The following is a 21,044-nucleotide window of genomic DNA, read 5'->3' on the forward strand; positions in this document are numbered from 1 at the left end:
AGTGCTGGAGTCGAATCTGACTTGAATTGACTTGAGTTGCGTGTAAACCAGCAATTTTTGTCGTGTGTTCGGAAAGTGTTCTACGCTGTCAAGCAGGGTATGTGAAAAGTGGATTGTGGCTTTACGATTTTCTCATTTTAATAACTCGAACAAGTCAACTATGAAAGAGATTTGAGGTGACCTTCGTATGGATAATTGAGAATAGTATACCTACGCGATGAATGGAAACTTACAAGGTATGGCGACGAGCTTAGATGATATGACTCTACGTTTGTTTTTAGAAAATGGTTGCCTTATTAATTCGAAATGTAAGTACATAATATTATAATATATGTAATTCGGCATACGGCAATAGGAATAATTCCAGCCCCCCTCCCCGCCAATCGCTAAGGAACATTTTAAAGCAAACTTGCCAAAAAAAAGTTGACTTTACTCGACAATTTCGATTGACAGGTCAGCTAAAATGGCAGATTTTGCTTTCCAGCATAAGACTAGCACGAAATTTTTTCAACTGGACAGCTAGAGTTAGATCGCAAGAGCGTGCAAAAATTCATCACCATCCAAAATTTCAAGTGCTAAAGTGTATTTTTCGATTTTTGGTGAATTTTTGAAAATCGAATTTAGGCCAAAATTAAGAAAAAAAATCAAAATTTTACCAAATTGACCTTGAAAGCTAAAATTTGGGATATGAACTATTTTCGATCCGTCAAATCGATTGGAAACGATTTAAAACCGTTTTAAGCAGTTCTGGAGCCTTCAGCAGATTTTTGAAACTTGAAATTTCCACAAAATTCGTCAAATGCTGCTGGAAATCTGAAATTCACTCTGTAAACTAATTTCAATACTCTATGAATTCGACTGCAGGCAGATTTCAAGTCATTTTGGAGCCTCCATCGACTTTTTGGAAATTACTGGAGCCTCCAGTGAATTTCTGAAACTTGAAATTTTGTGAAAATTTCATCAAATGAAGTTATGAAGCCGTATTTTGTGTAAATTCCAATTTTCAAAAATCTGCTGGAGGCTCCAAGAATTTTCAAAAATTTGCTGGAGGCTCCAAAATAACTTGAATCCACCTGTAGTCGACTTGAAAACGTGTTGACATTGGAATGCAGAGTAAATTTTGGATTCCGGCTCTTTTTGGTAAAATTTTATAGAAATTTCGAGCATTGAAAAATTTGCTGGAGACTCCAGTAATTCCAAAAAGTCGCTGGATGCTCCAAAACGACTTGATAACGGCTGTTTAACTCCGTTCGATGAAATTTATAGGAAATTTCAAGTTTCAAAAATCTGCTGGAGGCTCCAGGAATTTTCAAAAAGTCGCTGGAGGCTCCAAAATAACTTGAATCCACCTGCAGTCGACTTGATAGCGTGTTGAAATTGGAGTTTTGGATCCCAGCTCTTTTGGGAAACATTTGATGGAAATGTCCAGCATTGAAAAATTTGCTGGAGGCTCCAGTAAATTCCAAAAAGTCTTCGGATACTCCAAAACGACTTGATATCGGCTGTCCAACTCCATTTGATGAAATTTTAAGGAAATTTCAATTTTCAAAAATCTGCCGGATGCTCCAAGAATTTTCAAAAAGTCGCTGGAGGCTCCAAAATGATTTGAACTCACTTGCAGTCGATATGATGGCGTGTTGAAGTTGAAATGCAGAGTGAATTTTATAGATTTCCAACTCTGTTCTGTAAAGTTTTATCGAAATTTCGAAGATTGAAAATCTCCTGGAGGCTCCAGTAGCTTCCAAAAAGTCACTGGAGGCTTCAAAACGGCTTGAAATCCATCTGCAGTCGCCTTTACAGTGTATTAAAATTAGTTTACAGAATGAATTTCGGCTTTTTAACTGATCCATTTGAAAAAAGTAGTAAAACTTTCAAATGAGTAATAAAAAAATTAAAATTCTCCAAAAATTGACTTAGAAAGCTAAAATTTGAGATATTTCCTACTTTTGACCTGCCAAATTGATTGGAAACGGTCTCAACCCATCTTGAGCAGTTCTAGAGCCTCCAGTAGATTTATTAACAAATGAGTTTGAGGGGGGGGGGTGATTTTTTTCATAAGTTTCTCTTTGAACTGGATACCTACTTCTTAGGATATAAAAAACAGCTAAACGTTTATCATTTTTTTTAATTAAAAAAAAAATTAAACGCGTGGAAGCAGTGCTTGCAGCTCAAATGTTCTGGTGGGGGGGGGGGGGACTTTCATTTATTCCAGTATGAAAATTACAAAAAAAAAAGTTGCAGATCAGATGCGGGCCCTGGGCAGATATAATGTTGGGTCCTATTTCTATAGTGAAGCTATTTTTAGGTTTTTGATGTGGTAGAAAAACATCGAGTTTGCTAATTGATACAACATTCATATGATTTTTGAACATTTTTCTGTTTCGAGAAGTGAAAACAGGCGCTTATTCAAAGCAATCAATCTGTTTTTTCAAATTTTTCCAGGTTTTTCAGGGGGAATGAACACCCTGTGTAAGTAACTCTTTCATCAAACTAAACCTTCTTTTCAACTCCACTTCAGCTCTCACTCTGTCGATGTAGACCTACGTAAAAGACAGAGAGGTGTTTTTTCTCAAACCGCTAATAACATCTGATGAAACAAAGAATAAAATGCACATTGTACATACGAGTACATATATTACTCTCGTGACTTTAACGTGCCATTTGCACGAAATATCTACACGTACGTAAACATGTACAACAAGTACATATAGACATACGTCCACAAAACCCTGCGTAAGTACTCGTTTCATGAACCCAGTACACGATACATCGTCATCATCGCATACATTTAAAGAAGTCGAAAACTAGAGAGTAAAAAAAAAACACGACAGAAAGTGCAATTAATGTACCCACAGGGAACTCGAATAAATACGAGTACTCGTATATAAGGGCTAAAGCAGGTGTAAACCGTAGGTAGATAGATACACAGGCACACGTATAGCTAGTTCTTACTCTTATATGTATAGCCAGCAACTGGCGTCCAAAATGCAGAAGAGCAGATGCGAATTGGAAATTATACAAAAACCCATCTTTATAGGATGGTAATACTAGCTAAGCTAATGAAATGAAGATTACAGTACATGCAGAGTTCAACGAGCAAGGAAATTTTTTTCAAAATACCAACGACCGTTTATTTCAAAATAAGACACGTCTATATCTTCGAGGAGTATGAGAATGAGAAACTTCGATTTTCGATTACTAAATAATGAATCGATTAGCGAAGTGTAAGGTTAATTTCCGGCGCTGAAAATTTCGTTACACTAAAATATAAATTTGTAATTACCAACATATAAGTACTCGTATTACTACATCGATCGATACTGGTGATATTGATCGATATATAAGAATATCGATCCGTGACTGAAATTTCATCTCTTCATCTCTTCTAGTTTTTCAACACGTTTATGTGTGGTACTCTACAGAGTAAAATTTCCAGCAAGTTAGGGTTCCCTTAAAGTAGGACTACAAAACGCCAGACAGCTGTGTGAAGATTAAAAGGCGATAGAATCGGCTTGAAAATACTTTCATTACCGAACAAAAGGTAGTGTCGGTGACGCGTGCCCAAAAAACGTAGCCACCCTCGCTTCACTTTTCGTGTATAACCGACAACAATATCACCCTACAATACCATCGATTACTCCCTCATGTTCCTATATACACATAATAATATGTATTTCTTAGCCAGACACTATTTCTATAATACCATACAGGCATACTAGATTCATTAATATACATAAAATACATACAAGCATACATGTGTATTCGTCTTCATCATTCCTCTTTTTCCAAAAAGTAGATAAAAAAAAACACTAAAAATTTCTATTGTTCGAACAACAAACATTGTAGAGAAAACAACAAACAACACATCCGATGGAGTGACGTTTGTATTTCAAAGGCATTGGAATTTCTTTCACCCGAAAGACAAAATTCCAAGAATCGGGCATTGAGCAACTTTAAAATATGCACATTTTGTAGTAAATTCAGTCAGATCAAAAATTGTAACGGCATATGGGTCAATTGTTATCTAAATCTAGCCATCGAGTTTCGGGATCTAGTTTCTCAGTTGGAAACTGGCTCTACGACACTTTGGTTCTTCAGTTGAAAGATCTTATAGTTTGCTTTTTCAAACTGAACAATGAAAATTTCGTTTCCGGAGTCAGGGCTATTGAAAAGGCTATCTAAACGAGTCTCTGTTTGCATCACTTCGATGTGGCAAAATTTTTACATCCTTTTTTTGGGATGACTCTGCAGCACAAAGACGTCGGGATCGAGAGCTAAAACAAAGCTAGGAAAAATGCTACGTTGACCCTACCACTCCATAAAAAATTATTTCGTGACAAGAATTGATAAAATCTGAAATCCAGTTTTGAGTAATACAAAAATTGCAGTTTCAAAAACTATTATTCCTTTTGGACCCTTCTTTTTCGAGACCTTCGGAAATTCGAGGCCTGAAGACAATTGCTTCCCTTCTAAGGCCTTCTTGAAGCATCATTTTTGATACCAGGAAACATGACCATAGGACTTGTATGGACCTTACAATGAATGACCGACAAAAAAAGTTGAAAATTATTCGAATGACTAAGACTATTACCACATTTTTATCTGGCCACAAAACAACGCCCAATCACTGAAATTCATTTTAATGAAAATTTAAAAAGGTGGTGAAGGGGGAAGGGGGTAGGTCTCACATGACTGCAGATGCATGATTTTCACCCCACTTCTTCGAAAATTCATTTTAAAAATGACGTAATTTGAATTGAGATCAACATTCAAAGATAAGGAACCCCTTGACAGGGTGCCTAGAAAAATTTCAAAATAAAACAGCAGGACTTTTGGCAGACTTCTTTATTAAGGGGGGGGGGGGGGGTAAATATTTGACACGTCAATTTTTTCGCCTTTTTCAATGTCTTTTGGACATTCTAAGATTTTTTTGGAGGGAAGAGGGTGTCAAAAACACCTTCATCCTTCAAGTTATTCATTGACAAGACATTTCACTTCACGACTTTTTAGGGAGGGGGGGGAGAAGACACACATAAATTTTGTCTTTGTGAAATTTGACAATATGTATTTTTACCTTCTCATTTTTCGTTTTTCAAATTTTTCAATTGTTTTGAGCGCGCATTTTTCATATAATTATAGTCAAAGGTACTTTTTCAACGAAATTGCTTTGAAAAAATGCAAATTGATGCATCAAAAATTAGGCCAAATTTAAAAAGCGAAGCGAGACATACCTAATCCTTTTCTTTAAAACTTTCTTTGACCCCCCCCCTCCTTCATCACCCACTTTTTTTTCAATGAAAAAAATCAGGGTTTCTGATGAAGTTAATTTAGACTTTTTTACATCTTATTTTTTTGAAGAATTTTTGAATGAACAACTCTCAATTTTGGTAGTTTTCTTTTCTTTATTGTGTTTATTTTTTGAGCTCTTTTCAGCAAAAATTCCAAATTCGCGACTTTTTAGTGACATTTTAAAGCTTTTTTTTGCGACTTTTCCAATTTTATTTAGGCCATTTTCAAAAAAATTAGATAATTTTTTGGCATTTAAAATTTTTTTTAGCATCAGGGACCAGGGTAGAATGGACTGGTCACTGAAAATTCAAAAATTCGTACTTTTTTGGCACTATTTTTTCGCATTATTCCCATGGTCTCCTCCTCCTCCTCCTCCTCCTCCTCCTCCTCCTCCTCCCCCCCTATTAAAAAATCAAATCTTCAGGATGTCCACAAATTTTTGAAATTATTTCAAGTATGTATGCGCAGTTTTTGAAGATATTTTCTCAACGTAGGTGCATGAAATTACCCCCTCCCCTCCTTTGCCATCCCCTCCCGAAAATAGAGCCACAGTTTTTTAAAAGCTTTTGCATTTTTTCGAGAAAAAAAACCTATAGATTGAAAATTTTCAGATTTGAACAATACACCAAATATTACTTATTTTTTTCTAGAAAATTCATCTTTGAAAAAGCAAAGCAAAATGACCCGAGCAAAGTAAGAGCAAATACATTTGAAAATTTGCTTTCAAAAACATAATTTTTGATGCAAAGAGGTGATTTTTCTTCAGCCTAAAAAACTTTCAGACTCGAGCAAGTTTTCTACAAAATTCAATTTTTAAAAAGCAAAGCAAATAAGTGACCCAAGCGAAGCGAGAGCAAAAGTTTCCGAAAATTCATAGTTTAAAAAATACAAAACAAAGGAATAATGCCACTTTTGAACTTTTCTAAAAAATTGATGGTTTTAAAAAATTTGGGAAAATTTTGAGACTTTGATGAATTTTTGGTAGATTTTGCAGCTTTTTGCGACTGATTCGCTCGGGCAGGAAAATTTTTTCAATTTTTTCATCTTTTGAAGACTATTTTTACACGAAATTTTTTCATCAGTTCGATGGGAAATACGACGAAATTTTTTCAAAATTCCACAATAATGGGAAATAAATTCAAAATATACAGTCTGATTGAGAAAAAAACAGGACTTTTTGATAAAATTGTTAAAAAGCAGGATAACTGCAGCAGGACTTGCAGAACACATCGCTAAAAACAGGACAAGAGCAGAGCTTACACGACTTGCAGGACTGTTACGAGTAGGACAACCTGCTTGTGAAATATTGGGGAAGGGGGGGGTTCAAATCGAAATTCAAAGGAGGAAAAGAGCTGAAGAGATAGCAATAAAACAATTATTGAAAAGTTAGATTCAGAATTTCCAAAAACACAGTAATAATATTCACTCGAAACTTCTCCATTCCCAAATAATAACTCATAAAAAAAACATAAACTTGAAAAAAAATCCAGACTGCAGCAGGCCTAAATACGATTTGCAGTCAGACAAATACAGCCTAAAAAAAACACATGAATGATGCAAAAAAAAAAAAAAAAAAAAAGAATAAACCTTCTCCAGTGTCTCTTTGAATTGAAATAAAAATGTCAAAATGGTCAAATGAGATTTTGATTACACAGTTTTCAGACCAAAAAAAAAAAAAAAATGATTATCACTCAAGGATCATTTTGAAAATATGAATTTCAAAAATAAAAATTTCAAAATAGTCAAATGAGGCTCTGATTACACAGTTTTCAGACAAAAAAAAACCACGTGACTTTTTGTAACTCTTTCACCTCTTCCAATTTTTGAAAAATCGATTCATCAAAATTTCATTCAAAACTAAAAAAAGGATTTCAAGCACGTAGTGTGGGCTCATTGTCAGAAAGTGAGGAGGAGGAAAGGTGACTCGAACCAAAATCAGACCTACCTCACGACCATAAGAATATGAGCCTCAAATACTCCCCAAAATTTCTAGCCTAAAACTTGAAAGATCCCAAGACCGATCATCTGGACAATGGAACGAGCCAACAGCAAAGCTACCGTTACATAAAGAGACGCGAACTCCTTAAGAAGTACGCCGAAGAAAAGGGCACGTGTTGGATAATCATCCAATTACCGAACATCTGTCTATGTACGATGGCACGAACTCATACCTACATAGTAGAAGTTATTAACACAATACCGCCCAAAAATATGGAAATTATCGCTAAAAAAAAAATACATATAATATTTATTCAAGTGATAACCGAGTCGTCGGTATGCGTATTAAAGAAACACCTATAAATATTTTGTACGAGTACATACGAACAGCTGGGTAAATCGAACATATTCGTATACCAGCGTTCAAGTCTCTGGAATTCCGAAGACCTACGATGATAGGAAATCAGGGCTGGGTGTATCGACTATTGAGAATCCTACTATACCTTCAGTTAGATGGAAATTTACCAAAAAAAAATACACATAAACTTACGTAGTATCAGCTCGTGCAGCAATCGCCGAAGCTTGCATTCGATAGTAAGAAGAATAATTCATAATTGATGGTTCACTTCTAACAAAAAAAAAAAATAACAAAAAAATCGAGAAAAACCAAACTCCGACACACAAAGAATTAAAAACCCAACACGCGAGCTACGAATTTGAAGAATTTAAAAACATGGAAAAAAAAATTTAAGACGAAAAAAAACTGCACGAAAATGATGAAAATTTAGTATTCGATCGTTCTGGTCTCGCGGCACCGAAATGATTATTAAAGAGAGATAATGATACGTAGTTGAAAACGAGTTCGAATTAACGGCCGGATGAGACCTTGAAAACAAATAAATGAAATACTAAAAATTACATCTCGGGTGTCTTGTTCGCACAGAGTGAGAGAGAATCGCGAGTCACCGCGAAAGAAGACGTACTATGTGTACTTGAACTTGGAAGGAAGAAGAAGGAACAGAACAGCGAACAGCTGATGTGCGATGTGATCGTTCCAGGTAATTCCAGGGGTTGAGAAATTTTTACACGAGCGACAGCCGAGTGAAAAGCGAACGCTTTCGGAGAGACTACGAACGAATGATGAGGAGTCCTCTGCCTCTACCTCTGTGGTTCGAAGCTATGCTATGGAAAACCGGATGAAGTGGAAGACATGTCGCAATAATAACGCGTTATACATTAAAGTACCCATTTCTCATAGTACGTAGTATAAGTAGAGAAAGACAGGAACTAAAAGGAAGAGGCGAAGAGAGACGAACAACAGATTGGGAGCGATTAAATTCAAAGGGGAGAGAGGGTATCGCTGGTAACTTTACGCTGTACATAAAATAGGGTGCAGTTGTTTCACTATTGAAAGCCAGGTGCTACCACCTATTGCTGCGGACCTTTTATATAGTACCTATGTATTTGTATGCTATGGCTATGTGTATGTAAGCCTGGCGTACCCCACATCATTTCAAAATTTTCATCATCTGTTTGCCTCCTCCTCCTTTTTTCGGTACCATCTCTTCTCTGGTGGGAAGCGATCGTAAAAAAATACACAGGGGTGAAATACAAAAAGTTTTGACTTGCAAACGCGCAGAACATTTACAAGTGCAAATTCACTGATCGTTCGAGTGTAGCTGATGCATAATTTAGCCACCATAGTGAGGGTACCTAGCCCATTGGACATGGTGAAAATGCTTAAACAAAGGCATATCCGAAAGAAAGGGGGAATCGCCGGATAAGGTTACTTATTAGGTTAGTCATGCAGTTTCTCCAGCCTATAAGCTCAGCATTCGTATAATATATCGATTTTTTTTCATTCCATTTCGGTTCATCGTACGATTCTTGGGTCTAAAGCAGTCCATTTGATCCGCAGAAATGTAATAAATAGCCTCCCTAGTAAGCTTCTAACATAGAAACCAGAATAACTAGGACAAGTAGGTATACCTTCTTAAGCAGACAAGCCTAGAAAAACATAATAATTTCCATCGATTTAAATTACTAATTAATTTTTTGGGTATTAATAAAACATGAAACGAACACGAGGAATCGTAAAGTAAACCAAGGCATTATAATTCGTGAACCGAAATCGAAAGTGAAGCTCGTTTCCGATTCGAGTAGTTTTTTGGGTAAAAAATTAACATACGATGCATTCGTTGGACGAGTAATCCTGCGCAGCAGAGTGGGAATTATCATATTTTCAAATTCCGGAAATTGTAGAAGAAACGAGATAACTTTCTAAACGAGCTTTTTACGTAAATGACGTAATATATTTTGTGACGATGAATTCAACGATGAACTGTGCATTTATTCCCAAAATTCTAAAATTCTGAAAGCAACCGAATGAATCTGGTGTATATTATTCTATACAGTATGTTTACAACAAAGTAAACAAATGATACTAGCAGCAGTCGATCGGCTTGGTTGAACTTCGTACAAATTAACAAACTAGTAGAACAAACAGAAGTTCATTATAATATCGGGATCATCGATAATTAATACTTGAAATCATCGAAAGTAATATTCAACTTGATATCATCGAATACCTACAAAGAAAACTCATCATTGTTTCTATATTATATAGGATTGATACCGAACTGAAACTTTATCATATATATGATTTAAGTATTCGAAAACACATACCTGCATTTGGCGGACATGATTATGCCAATGTAGACGATGAAATAATTACATTTTCAATGGAACGATCGATCTCCTTCATGAAGTAAGTTCACAGCAATAATAATTACACGAATCGGAAATAGAAAAATGTGTTTATCGAACTCGTGATTTCAAATGAGATGGTCTTCGATTGACGAACGAACTGCATAGAACAACGTGATACACAATTTGGAAACAATACCGAGATTAAAGAGAACAACTGATAATTTTAAAACGCGATTAATTAATGAATTCTGGTCGTAAAATTGATTAAAACCTTTGTTTTTTGCTTATTTCGCGATACACAAGTCGAATTTCCAAGATTTCAGTTAGATTAAAAACAAACTCGGCTGAGGGGGGTAGATTCCTTTGTGGCGAGACAAAATTTTTTATTGGATGCGGGATGCGTAACGGTCGTTCATTTCGTTCATGCGAAGTGAATCGAGAAAAAGAATCATATTAGCCATATCGGATTGTGATTTGTTACGCATCTCGCATGCAATGAAAAAATTTGTCAAGATGATATTTTCTATTTTTTGTTTTGACGATTTTTGATAAAAAAATTTGATTATTCTCGTAATAAATTACAAATTTATTGTACTCTGGTTTATTTCGGATCGTTATGTAACAGAACAAAATAATTACTAGTAATCTTCCTTTTTTATACAACCTCAACGATCGTCTGCAATGAATAGTCCAAAATACTTGGTGTGTTTCGTGTTACTCTCAAGTTTAACTTTACTCGCCGCTAAGAAATATCCAAAAGAAGAGGAGAAGCCGGCTTGGGCCAAGAAAGATATCAGAGATTATTCTGAAGCCGATCTCGAACGTTTATTAGATCAATGGGAGGTTCGTACGTACATATTTTCATTATTATCTCAAGTGTATTGGTAACCTTATCTTATATGGTGACTGATTGAAAGTAAATAAAACTGAACATGTGATTTATGTGTTGTAGGAAGACGAAGAACCTTTAGAACCTGACGAGTTACCAGAACATCTAAGACCTCAGCCGCAAATTGATCTCAATAATGTACGTAATGGTCCAGTACTACGAGTAATTCATTATAGAGTTGAGTATTTGTAGTTCGAGCATCACTGATTCGTTTATTTTATAGATTAAAAACACCGATCCCGAAGAGTTGATGAAATTATCCAAAAAAGGTAGAACTTTGATGACCTTTGTTAAAGTATCCGGTAAACCTACGAAAGACGAAACCGAAGAATTGACTAAATTGTGGCAAACTAGTCTGTGGAATAATCACATCCAAGCTGAAAGGTTCGGTAATTCGTTCGTATCGTATTCTAGAGTTACTCGAGTAAGATTTACTAACACTTTATATGTGATTCTGTGCAGATATTTGATCGAAGACGATCGAGCTATATTTATGTATAAAGATGGGTCTCAAGCTTGGACAGCTAAGGATTATTTAATCGAACAAGAACGCTGTGATACGGTAACAATCGATAGCAAAGTGTTCGAAGGAAAATACAGAAAAGTACGTTCATTAGTATCGTCTAACATTTACTGTCGTTACTCTAATTTATTAACCGATTGGTATTATTTATCGCAGGGTTCTCCTACTCGATCTGAATTATAATTGCGATGAACAACGTACGAAGCAAAATACTCTGCGTCATCTACGTGGACGTATTGGCGGTCAGCTTAATTATTCTATTATTTATTATTTAATCAACATCTGCAATCGATGGGTATATCGAACGTTAAAATCGGACTCCTCGGATCCATCTATTCAGCCGTTCAATTTAAGCATAATTATACTTTGGGCGATGTGTTTGGATCTATTTCTACTCAAGTGTTTGGCTGTATTTGCTATGTTTTCTTTCTGTCTTAATTGCCATGCTGCTATGACGACTCGATTTCAGACTAGTGGTCTATTGAAGAAGTATTTGTACGATAGAAGTGAGGAGAATCTCTTTCTCAAGTTGATGAGGTGTCCGTCAGTTACGTATTATTCTTTATAGCATTATTTGTGATATTTTTCATTTTGTTTGTACGTTTATGTAATGTATAATTATGTACGATTTGTAAATATACATAATTATTTAATTTGATATCTTGCGGTAGTAGTGAGGAGAATCTCTTTCTCAAGTTTATGAGGAGTCCGTCAATTACGTATTATTCTTTATAGCATTATTTGTGATATTTTTTATTTTGTTTGTATGTTTATGTAATGTTTGTATGTACGATTTGTAAATATAATTGAATTTGATATCTTGTCGAGTTGAAGTTCTGAATTTTTAAAGTTATTTTTGGTGATTTATGGTGTTGTATTTTTGCACATAGACCGTATGCTTGTACAGGATTGCCAGCTGATGAACTTTAAAGATTTTTGATAGTTCAAGTTTACTGAAATTTATTTTTTCTACGAATTTGAGCACAAAATTTCAATACATATTAAAATCGGTAGTTTGCTTTGATATATATATTTTTTTAAAATTAACTATGTGCATTGAACCGACACAGATCCCACAATCAGTTGGTAAATATTGACGAAATAGGTAATCCACTTTCGAATCTGATTTACGTAAATTAGTCTCTTTATTTGTCCAATTTAAGTATGTTTCAAAGTATAGGTACTTTAAAAATTACAATATTGGATAAGATTCAAAAAAATATAATTATTTTGATGAAATTCAAAAATTAAATTAAAATTAAAATTATTAATGTGCTGGTTGTTTTTTTTTTTTTTTGACATTTTAAAATGATATTTTGATTTCCAGTTCCAGAAATTCAAGTTTCAACGAGGAATTTTGGTGTATATCAAAGATTTCATTTTGAAATGTTGAATTGTTGAGTGAGTGAGTAAATTTATAATTTAAGAAGAAAAAAAAATTATTGAAACTTGAAAGCGAATAGGTACATTGAATGTGATTTAATTTTAATTTCTTACCTATCTTATTCATCAATTATTTTTCTGCCTTTTTCCTTTTATTAAAAACAGGGTTGAAAACCTTTTGATGTTTTGAATTTGAATTGGTTGTGATGGTGGTGGTTCTTAGAACCTTTGAATTTTAGTGGTTCCCGGTTTTGGTTCCCAAAAGTTCTCAGACGTGGCTTTGAAATGGTTTTGTTTTGGTTCCAAAAGGGACTGTTCACATTGTTATTAGTTCTCTTTCCCAAATTTTGAAATGGTTCTGTTCTGATCGTTCTGGTTCCCATTTCAATTTTCAATGATTTCATCAACACTCAATCGGTTCTAAGTTCTAAGTTCTTCTAAACGACATTTAAATTATTGTTTCAAATTCAAAATCATTTTATATGGTTGATTTTAGGTTGATTCTTTTGGGAGGGATTGGGATTTCTCTTTCATCCCAAATTTCGAAATGATTCTGATCTGATCTGATGGTTCTGGTACCTAAGGTTCCCGTTTCATCTGACTGACTGATCTGATCTAAAAAAGAGGTTGTGGTGGTTTGTGGTTCCAAACGGTTTTCAACCATGATTGAAAATGTTGCTGCAAAATGAACTCTCGAATCTCGAATACTCACGAATAGTATGATTATTAATTTCATTCAACGAGAACTGAGAAGAGAAAAAGAAAAATCAATCGTAGACCGTAGTCGTAGTAAAGTAAAGTCAAAACTTCAAAGTTCAAAAGCTCAAATGCTCAAAACTCAAAAGTGAACAGTAATGATGGTAAAATTGGTAAATACCAAATCATAGATTAAAATACAATACATCAATCGAAAGCCCATAAACAAAAACTGAAGAAAATTTTTTTATTTTTTTTGCCGAAAAGTTTCAAAGTTTCGACTTTTTTGAGCTGAAAACGTCCCACAAATTCGAAAGTTTCGATCAAAAACTCATGATCTCGAATAATTCAAAATGCTTATTCAAAGCTGAAAGTTTCAGCCAGTTCAAGTTCATGGTTGAAACCAGTTTGTGTGTGTAAAGTTCCAGTTCCGGTCTTTCTCCAAAGTACCTATTCAGAATCATTGAAATTTGAGTTTTGAAACACCTATCATCAACATATTTTGCGATTACATCTCATCAATAAAGTACCTTCTATAATTTTCTAGCCAGTATGATTTTCCGTACCTATCAATTTGCTCTCACCAAAGTGTTTCTATCCTCCCATTAATCTCATATTCATATTAGAATAACCTCTCACACAAAAATGTACTCGACTTCACATCTTCATTTCAAAGTACCTCGCAGCAGTCTAATAAAATTTATTAAACGATTACAAACCTTGTCAAGTACAAATTATCTGAAGCTCGACAGTAACCAGAAAACTATCAACAGTATTCGACAGAACACAGAAGTTTCGAGCTCTCATCTAACACCTGAGATTAAATTACATCTCATCACTTCTGCAATCTCCAATGGATCGACTCCATTTGAATTTGAAAACTATAATAACGAAGATCCATTCTGGGGTTTCTATTGGCCCGGTGGACAAGTCTTATCGAGGTTACCTATCCATTTTACCTATATGTTTTGTATATTTTACTCAGCTCTTCTCAAATTACACCAACTACATTGAAGAATAATATGTTTTCAGGTATATTTTAGACAATGCGAATTTTTTCAAGAATTTGAGCATTATTGATATCGGTTGTGGATGCGGAGCAACAGCAATCGCAGCGGCGAAATCGAATTCGAAAAAAGTTATTGCCAATGACAGTGATGCTAGTAAGTATAGGCATCCATCAATCTTTTAACTTCTGATTGATTGATCCATATTTACGATAAATATTTTTCAGTTGCTTGTGTGGCGACCGCCATGAATGCTGAGATTAATCAAGTCGAAGTGGAAATACTCCATGGATCTATTTTAGGAGAGAAAAATATTCCATGGGATTGTATTTTAATGGGTGATATGTTTTATGAAGAAATACAATCGTCGCATACTATCGACTGGTTGGATTATTTAATTGAGCAAGGAAAACGAATTTTGATCGGTGATCCTGGCAGACTACCTATTCAAAAATATAAAGCAAGAAACCATTTTCAATTATTAGCTGAATATAAGTTACCTTTAAATGTAGTTAGAGAAAATCCTGGATTTGCTTGCGGTTATGTGTGGTCATTATTGTAAATGGAGAACAATAATGTATTTTTTAAATCTCTGTTATTTTTGCTCTTCTTTTTTGTTATTATATTTTTATAAATTCATTTTTTATCTATTTTATTGAATATAAAATTATTTTTTCTTCATAATAAATGAGTTTCTCGTATTTTTTTTCTCTTGTCAATTCATCATTCATTTAAATGACCTTCTGTTTCAATTTGTGATCATTGCAATGAAATGCAGAGCAAATTCAGGATTAATTATTTTCATTTCACTTGTGAATCATCAATTCAAACAAAAAATGATGAAATTACTGAGGCAAAACCTTTAATTCAACAGGGAGCTAATTTCAATTTAAGCAGACGTACAGTTCATTTTTCTACAAACGCCTGCGTTACCGAATCACACCAATCCTACCTGACCAACTTACAAAATCAACGTAAAATTGAACTAATTAAACAGTATACCAACTTCTCGTACGATCATATAACACCTGAGATTGGTTTGCATCTGATTACTAAAGATAGCGAAGCATGGACATGGAAGCAATCAGAAATTCAGCTGAGAGACCCATTTTGGGCGTTTTATTGGCCTGGAGGACAAGCTCTAACGAGGTAAAATACAAAAAAAAAATTGCATGTGATTTTTCATCACGTAGGATTTTATTTTAATGAAACAATTTTGAGGTATTTTGTAGATATGTTCTGGATAATCCTCAAGAATTTGAAAATAAATCCGTTCTTGATGTTGGCTGTGGTAGTGGAGCGACATCCATAGCAGTTGCTCGTGCTCAAGCTCTCGAAATTGTAGCTAATGACTGTGATATTGGTACTATGAACATTTTAATCGCTCAACTTTACGTTATGGATACCTATCTGAGATTATTTTATAAATTTTCAATACTCTTTTCTTATTTAGATGCCTGTATTGTAACCGCTTTAAATGCTGAATTGAATGGCGTAAATTTAAGAATTTCTCAAGAAAATTTTATTGGAAATGCGAATATTCCTTGGGACTGTATTTTAGTTGGCGATATGTTTTACAACGATGAAATATGTTCAGTGATATTCAAATGGTTGAAAGACTTGAGTTCTCAGCATAAGAAAATTTTCATTGGAGATCCTGGTCGATTAAAAGGGAGAAATTTCGAGTTCAAGGAAAATTTGAAACTATTAAAAACGTACCGTTTAAAAGAAGATACTTTCATAGAAAATGATACGTTTGTAAACGCCAACGTGTTGGCTTTTATGTGATGTTAAATTTGGTTTGAATTTATGTACCTAAATTTATAAACTTATTTATTGTTTTCTTTAATTTTATAGCTGTTAATCGTATCCTATCTATTCTCTACATTTTTGTGGTCGATCTTCAAGATATCGCATTAAAAATGAAAACATTGAGTACGAAGTGTTAATGGGAGTTGTATTTTTTCATACGATACGTCGAAACCAAATTAAAACCGGTACAAAAGTAACAGGTACGAAATAGCGAAATGTTTAGCATTTATAAATTAAACAGCGTAAATTTTTGAAAAATATACTTTTTCGTTTCATCGTACATACAAAAATAGGGCACATTCTTACAATAAACTACCTACGTAATATTCCAAACCGATAGTTTGATTTACAGTTGATGGGATCTAAATACAAGCGCTACGTTTGTTCGAAGCGACGAGACGATTTAATTCAATAATAAATAGTTAACGTTTTATGGAAAGGTATACAATCGAGATATTTCGCTCGGTTTCGTCGATAAGTCCATAAATATTGATCCACTAGGATAGAATTACATTTGAATGTTTTGTTACTTTCTTTTAGCTTTTGTTGAACGAAATCGTTTATTCGAGCTACTGCTACGACCGAAGTGGCTCTGATTTCTACTTCGTCTTTTGAACCGTTCTCTAATAAGGTGCCTGGAAAGTAAAATGAATATGGTGTTAGGAACATTATACGATTATCGACTAAATAAAGATGGATAAAATTATACCGTCGATTAGTTTGACTAAAAGTTCATCGGGATATTGAAGTACTCCGAAATAACATAGAACTTGAGGAACTCTAAATTAAAAAAAAAAAAAATGGAAAAATGTCAATTGTAATTTTCCACTGGGATGAGAGGAGCAGAATAGAGAGATTCTCACCTATAATCGGCGAACATAGTTATCGTATCAATATCTGTGAACGTTCCCAAGTCTTTGCCTTCGAAACAAGACCAAATGTCAGCTACCAGTATTTGAGCCCTTTTATAAATATAAACTGTAAAATTAAATACATATTATTATACAGGTTATTTTCCTTCATCGATTAATAATAATGCACCGTGATTAATATCCCATTACCGGTAAAATTATTATAGGTAGCTTCGTCTCTATAATGAGGAAAATTAGAAACGATGATATCTAACAGCTTTTGAGCCGATTGATCACAATCTCGAATACAATTAGCAAAGGAACCTGGAATTAAACAGCAAGATAAATCAAACTGAAAGCTACTCTAGGAAGAATGAAAAGTAACAGGTAATTTACCAGAAAATTTTTCTAATAGAACGCTGGAGGATTCACGAAGGCAATCGTACCTTTCGCTCATTAGTGATAACTCGACATCATTATCTCCTTTGAGAATATGGGAGAATTTTTCAAAACTAAGGTTACCGTAGACTTCAGGATTGGTCATATCGATACCCTCCTGTATTAAAAATACATTCATTTTAGAAAGACTTCATCAATAGGACAGTTCTAGTCATTAATTAGGGGCACAGTTCCTACATCCATGGCTCGATTAACAGCAGCACACAAAGCAAAATATCCAGAGTACGTTTCTCCATTCCAAGTAACTCGCCATTGGCTTTTATTCGTTGACCAGAAACAAAAATTCAATGTATCGATGAGGAAAATCCAGTTGATGGATTTTTCGTTTTTCTCTTTAGGATGGACGGCAGCAGAATGGAAAATTTGATTGGTTAGTTTTCTATCGATGACTTCCTGGTAAACCTGGGTGAAAAAATTCATATTATAATTTGACAAATGATGGATTTGTTCGTGAAAAAGTGAAGTACGTACTTTGTTGGCTAGTTCTTTAGCGCAGGCAAGATCTATTTTTATATCTGCCTCTTTGGCGACCAATTCGCAACTTTGTAGGACTTTGGACATCTTGAAGACTGGGGATTTGTTCAACTGTAATGCATAGCTTCTCAACGAGTGACTTATTTTGAAAATCAGTTTGATTATGAGGTATTTGAGTAGTCCAGATAGTGGTTTATTCTCAAAAGATAAGATTTGGTTGGTGTTGAGTAGTGTTAGATAAAAAAAACACTCGAATACATTCGATAAAATCACACTGATAGGTACTTAAATTGAGAAGTGTTCCGTTGTAATGATTTATTTCAACGTAATACGAGGGTATCGATTGAAGAACGTTGGTTGCTCAAAACTGAGCTGATTTTGTGAGTTGAGGTTTTAAAACGAAACGTATTAAGAGGTTTTTGAGCGAAAAATTGAGAAAAATTATGAACAGAAAATAAATTTGTTATCAAAAATAATTTAGCTGATTGTTTATGTTAAGCCCCTTTTACACGATGAAAGAAATGCAATGCATCCATTTGATGACGTCAGGCGTCATGATGAACATCAACCTCAATTTTGGAATTTTTGTACTTTGGTTTTTGCTTTTTTAGTTTTTTAAATTTTTGATCGATCAGTGAAAACTGAAAGTGATCATTCGAGATCGAGACTGGGGACGTCCAACGGGGAAGGGATGAATGGGATAATCCAAATTCAAAACTGTTCTTGAATTTTGAATTCGTGACAGTTCGCGAAAACAAATTATTTCTGTCACTTGTGAAGTTGTGAACTTTTTCTCATTTTTCTTGAAGAAGAAAAACAGTATACCAAATGAAGGACTTTATTCAAATTTTCAACCGAAAAAATGCGAAAATGGGATGTTCTTTGATTACCCTTCTACGATATTCATCATTTACATTGAATGTTTAACAAAATAACAATAAATTTATCAACACTGAAATAGAGATTTTTTTTAAATACGTACTTCTGGTTTATTGAGTTTTTAGCAAAAATAAAAATCATCAATGATATCAAGTTTAAATTATATTCCTTCACCATTTTGTTCGGTAATTACTAAATTACTTGAATGTAGAACGCGTCAATAAGCATATCAAACTATTGTAGGTAACAACTTTATAATCAAGTAAAATATATTACTTATCTAAGTATATTTTACTACTATCACATTGATCTGATTTGAAAGTTATAACGTTATAAGATTAAACTAAGGTAACTAAGATGAAAGTGATAGATGATTATGACTAACAGATGAAAGCTTCGTACTTTTAATTAAGTTAAGACTAGAATACAATCTACATCGCGAATTATAGCATTTTCAATGACAATTTTGCGAGACGATTAGCTCAAGATGAGAGTCCTGAATCCTGATGAAAACAAAAAATTAATTAGCAATTAATATCATAAAATTTCACTCTTGAATAAAATTTTCGGATTTTCGATGTCATCTTTGCTTTGTATCAACTTCAGCTCCATAAGCTTTGGATCAAAATTATGACTGGAATCTATATATTTAGGAAAAAAAAGTAAATATTTCGTCACAGGTGCTAAAGAATCTACATAGTAGTACTGAAAAGATGTTATATTACCTCTATTACCATTATAATGCTGTATTGTTCTAGAAATTACATTGTATACTGTCGAAACGGTGTTTTCTAAAGCTATACTGATATCATTGCTTTTACTCATCCAGGCTAAAAATAGAGCTGAGAACAAATCACCAGTTCCAGCAAAGGTTGCTTTCAATTTTGGTATTTCGATCATGGCTCTCTTTTCAATACTTCCTGCAAATTGAGAAAAAGAAATCAACTTTGAATACGAATATGATTTTTAGTCATATATAAAATGCATTTTTACTCACCATCCTTGTGACTAGCTACTGTAGTTAGTGTATTTGAGTCTGAATACGTAGCTGAAGATATCACAATTATTTTACAGCCCTTGTTATGCAATACGTCAATCGCCTGTAACGTTTTTTCCAACGTATCGACTTTCATTTCACTTAAAATCCTGGTAAAAAAATGTCATCAGTGCATGGAAATCGATTTTAGAACTAATGAAAAGAAATTCTTACTCTAATTCGAACTGATTTGGAGCGATGATATCGGCCATTGGAATGATAGATTCTCTAAAAATAGGAACAAAGTCTTCGGGTAGATAGAGTCTTCCGTTATCTCCCAATACAGGATCACATACTAAATATGAAACAGAAAATCGTATGTTAACGAAATTGAAGTAATCGATGTGAAGAAAATGAAAATTACCAGCGATACCGTAAATTAGGTTCGGATTTTTTCTTTTCAACGAGCAAACTACCTTTTCTATAGCTTTCAAAAGTGAAGAATTTCTTACATAACCGGTCAACAGATGGGTATACGATGTGTCTAGGTTATTGGCAGCTATTCCTTCGATGAGATCATCTGTAAGTTGAAGTGTTACTTAGATATCGAATGAGCTGTTCGTGATTTGAGATGGGAATATTTTTCAGCTTACCTAAATCCTTTTCGTTTAGAACCTGCCCTTGGGATACTCTGTATCCCGGGCGATTTGACAACTGTACAGAGTTTATGGCATCGACGTCGAAACCTAGAAGCTGTGGATATCTTGAAATTAGGAGAGCTTTTAACAAATTAATTAGTTGAACGAAGTTTCTAATTTACCTGTAGAGGAAATGTAGCACACTTGTTTCCAACGTATCCGTATACGACATGACTTTGAATGGACAGCACCCTTGGGTTATTCATGATGCACCTTTTACGAAATGGTTTTCAGAATTGGAAATTATTTCAAGTACATAACTCCACCTAATTTTATGCAATAATTCGAAAAAAAAATTCAATTTTTATTACTGATAAGCTTAATTCCCGCTGATAAGATACACGGTTTGCGTAATTGTGGCTTAGACCAATCAACGTCAAGTATTTTACCTACCTAACGCTTACTCGGTTTTGATTGGCTGATTGAAAGTATGAGAATCGCTCCTTCGTTCGTGATCGGAA

General features: G+C 34.1%; 5 protein-coding genes across 11 annotated transcripts in view; 2 read left to right on the plus strand and 3 right to left on the minus strand.

The window, feature by feature from the left end:
* The window catches only part of LOC135837832 (myb protein-like), a 45,078-nt gene extending 34,805 nt beyond the window's left edge, over nucleotides 1-10,273 (minus strand). For 2 of the 5 annotated variants that reach the window (XM_065353229.1, XM_065353231.1), the window contains exon 1: nucleotides 7,778-8,080. In XM_065353229.1, the coding sequence (XP_065209301.1) occupies nucleotides 7,778-7,839 (62 nt within the window). In that variant the 5' untranslated portion in view covers nucleotides 7,840-8,080. Of the gene's footprint in view, nucleotides 1-7,777; nucleotides 8,081-9,912 lie in introns of those variants that run through there. The other 3 variants (XM_065353228.1, XM_065353226.1, XM_065353227.1) reach the window with 3 other exon arrangements.
* A 205-nt stretch (nucleotides 10,274-10,478) lies between these two features.
* Nucleotides 10,479-12,172, plus strand: LOC135837833 (LDLR chaperone boca-like). Its single transcript, XM_065353232.1, has 5 exons — nucleotides 10,479-10,779; nucleotides 10,889-10,963; nucleotides 11,049-11,209; nucleotides 11,288-11,429; nucleotides 11,505-12,172. The coding sequence occupies exons 1-5, from the start codon at nucleotides 10,618-10,620 to the stop codon at nucleotides 11,529-11,531; spliced, it is 567 nt and encodes a 188-aa protein (XP_065209304.1). The 5' UTR covers nucleotides 10,479-10,617; the 3' UTR covers nucleotides 11,532-12,172.
* A 1,514-nt stretch (nucleotides 12,173-13,686) lies between these two features.
* On the plus strand, nucleotides 13,687-16,383 carry LOC135833737 (uncharacterized). The gene is made up of 6 exons (XM_065347497.1): nucleotides 13,687-14,368; nucleotides 14,460-14,590; nucleotides 14,662-14,894; nucleotides 15,309-15,583; nucleotides 15,667-15,797; nucleotides 15,888-16,383. Exons 1-6 carry the CDS (start codon nucleotides 14,073-14,075, stop codon nucleotides 16,220-16,222), a joined length of 1,401 nt encoding a protein of 466 aa, XP_065203569.1. The 5' UTR covers nucleotides 13,687-14,072; the 3' UTR covers nucleotides 16,223-16,383.
* A 108-nt stretch (nucleotides 16,384-16,491) lies between these two features.
* LOC135833744 (queuosine 5'-phosphate N-glycosylase/hydrolase) lies at nucleotides 16,492-19,225 on the minus strand. 2 transcript variants are annotated; one of them, XM_065347507.1, is made up of 8 exons: nucleotides 19,013-19,225; nucleotides 18,028-18,154; nucleotides 17,734-17,958; nucleotides 17,494-17,653; nucleotides 17,308-17,421; nucleotides 17,110-17,224; nucleotides 16,956-17,026; nucleotides 16,492-16,881 (listed from the first exon to the last, which is right to left on the minus strand). In XM_065347507.1, the coding sequence occupies exons 1-8, from the start codon at nucleotides 19,084-19,086 to the stop codon at nucleotides 16,655-16,657; spliced, it is 1,113 nt and encodes a 370-aa protein (XP_065203579.1). In that variant the 5' UTR covers nucleotides 19,087-19,225; the 3' UTR covers nucleotides 16,492-16,654. The 2 variants fall into 2 exon arrangements, with proteins under 2 accessions (XP_065203579.1, XP_065203580.1); XM_065347508.1 differs by having other exon boundaries at nucleotides 18,028-18,141; nucleotides 19,013-19,144.
* Nucleotides 19,013-20,907, minus strand: LOC135833748 (pyridoxal kinase-like). 2 transcript variants are annotated; one of them, XM_065347513.1, is made up of 7 exons: nucleotides 20,706-20,907; nucleotides 20,539-20,638; nucleotides 20,319-20,465; nucleotides 20,120-20,240; nucleotides 19,907-20,055; nucleotides 19,644-19,829; nucleotides 19,013-19,550 (listed from the first exon to the last, which is right to left on the minus strand). In XM_065347513.1, the coding sequence occupies exons 1-7, from the start codon at nucleotides 20,787-20,789 to the stop codon at nucleotides 19,447-19,449; spliced, it is 891 nt and encodes a 296-aa protein (XP_065203585.1). In that variant the 5' UTR covers nucleotides 20,790-20,907; the 3' UTR covers nucleotides 19,013-19,446. The 2 variants fall into 2 exon arrangements, with proteins under 2 accessions (XP_065203585.1, XP_065203584.1); XM_065347512.1 differs by having other exon boundaries at nucleotides 19,635-19,829.
* Between the last annotated feature and the right edge of the window lie 137 nt (nucleotides 20,908-21,044).

Source organism: Planococcus citri, chromosome 2 (assembly GCF_950023065.1).
Source record: "Planococcus citri chromosome 2, ihPlaCitr1.1, whole genome shotgun sequence".
Taxonomy (NCBI): domain Eukaryota; kingdom Metazoa; phylum Arthropoda; class Insecta; order Hemiptera; family Pseudococcidae; genus Planococcus; species Planococcus citri.

What these genes read in the sequence shown, in the direction of transcription:
- LOC135837833 (XM_065353232.1), top strand. Translation starts at nt 10,618, where the DNA reads ATGAATAGTCCAAAATACTTGGTGTGTTTCGTGTTACTCTCAAGTTTA. An exon ending in AATCACATCCAAGCTGAAAG is followed by an intron (nt 11,210 to 11,287) that starts GTTCGGTAATTC and finishes GATTCTGTGCAG; the next exon opens with ATATTTGATCGAAGACGATC. An exon ending in TCGAAGGAAAATACAGAAAA is followed by an intron (nt 11,430 to 11,504) that starts GTACGTTCATTA and finishes TATTTATCGCAG; the next exon opens with GGTTCTCCTACTCGATCTGA.
- LOC135833737 (XM_065347497.1), top strand. Translation starts at nt 14,073, where the DNA reads ATGTACTCGACTTCACATCTTCATTTCAAAGTACCTCGCAGCAGTCTA. An exon ending in TGCCAATGACAGTGATGCTA is followed by an intron (nt 14,591 to 14,661) that starts GTAAGTATAGGC and finishes AATATTTTTCAG; the next exon opens with TTGCTTGTGTGGCGACCGCC. An exon ending in GGAGGACAAGCTCTAACGAG is followed by an intron (nt 15,584 to 15,666) that starts GTAAAATACAAA and finishes GGTATTTTGTAG; the next exon opens with ATATGTTCTGGATAATCCTC.
- LOC135833744 (XM_065347507.1), bottom strand. Translation starts at nt 19,086, where the DNA reads ATGGTGAAGGAATATAATTTAAACTTGATATCATTGATGATTTTTATT. An exon ending in TCTATTAGAAAAATTTTCTG is followed by an intron (nt 17,422 to 17,493) that starts GTAAATTACCTG and finishes GTTTAATTCCAG; the next exon opens with GTTCCTTTGCTAATTGTATT. An exon ending in ACTATGTTCGCCGATTATAG is followed by an intron (nt 17,027 to 17,109) that starts GTGAGAATCTCT and finishes TTTTTAATTTAG; the next exon opens with AGTTCCTCAAGTTCTATGTT.
- LOC135833748 (XM_065347512.1), bottom strand. Translation starts at nt 20,789, where the DNA reads ATGAATAACCCAAGGGTGCTGTCCATTCAAAGTCATGTCGTATACGGA. An exon ending in TCTAAACGAAAAGGATTTAG is followed by an intron (nt 20,466 to 20,538) that starts GTAAGCTGAAAA and finishes TTCAACTTACAG; the next exon opens with ATGATCTCATCGAAGGAATA. An exon ending in CCAAATCAGTTCGAATTAGA is followed by an intron (nt 20,056 to 20,119) that starts GTAAGAATTTCT and finishes TTTTTTTACCAG; the next exon opens with GATTTTAAGTGAAATGAAAG.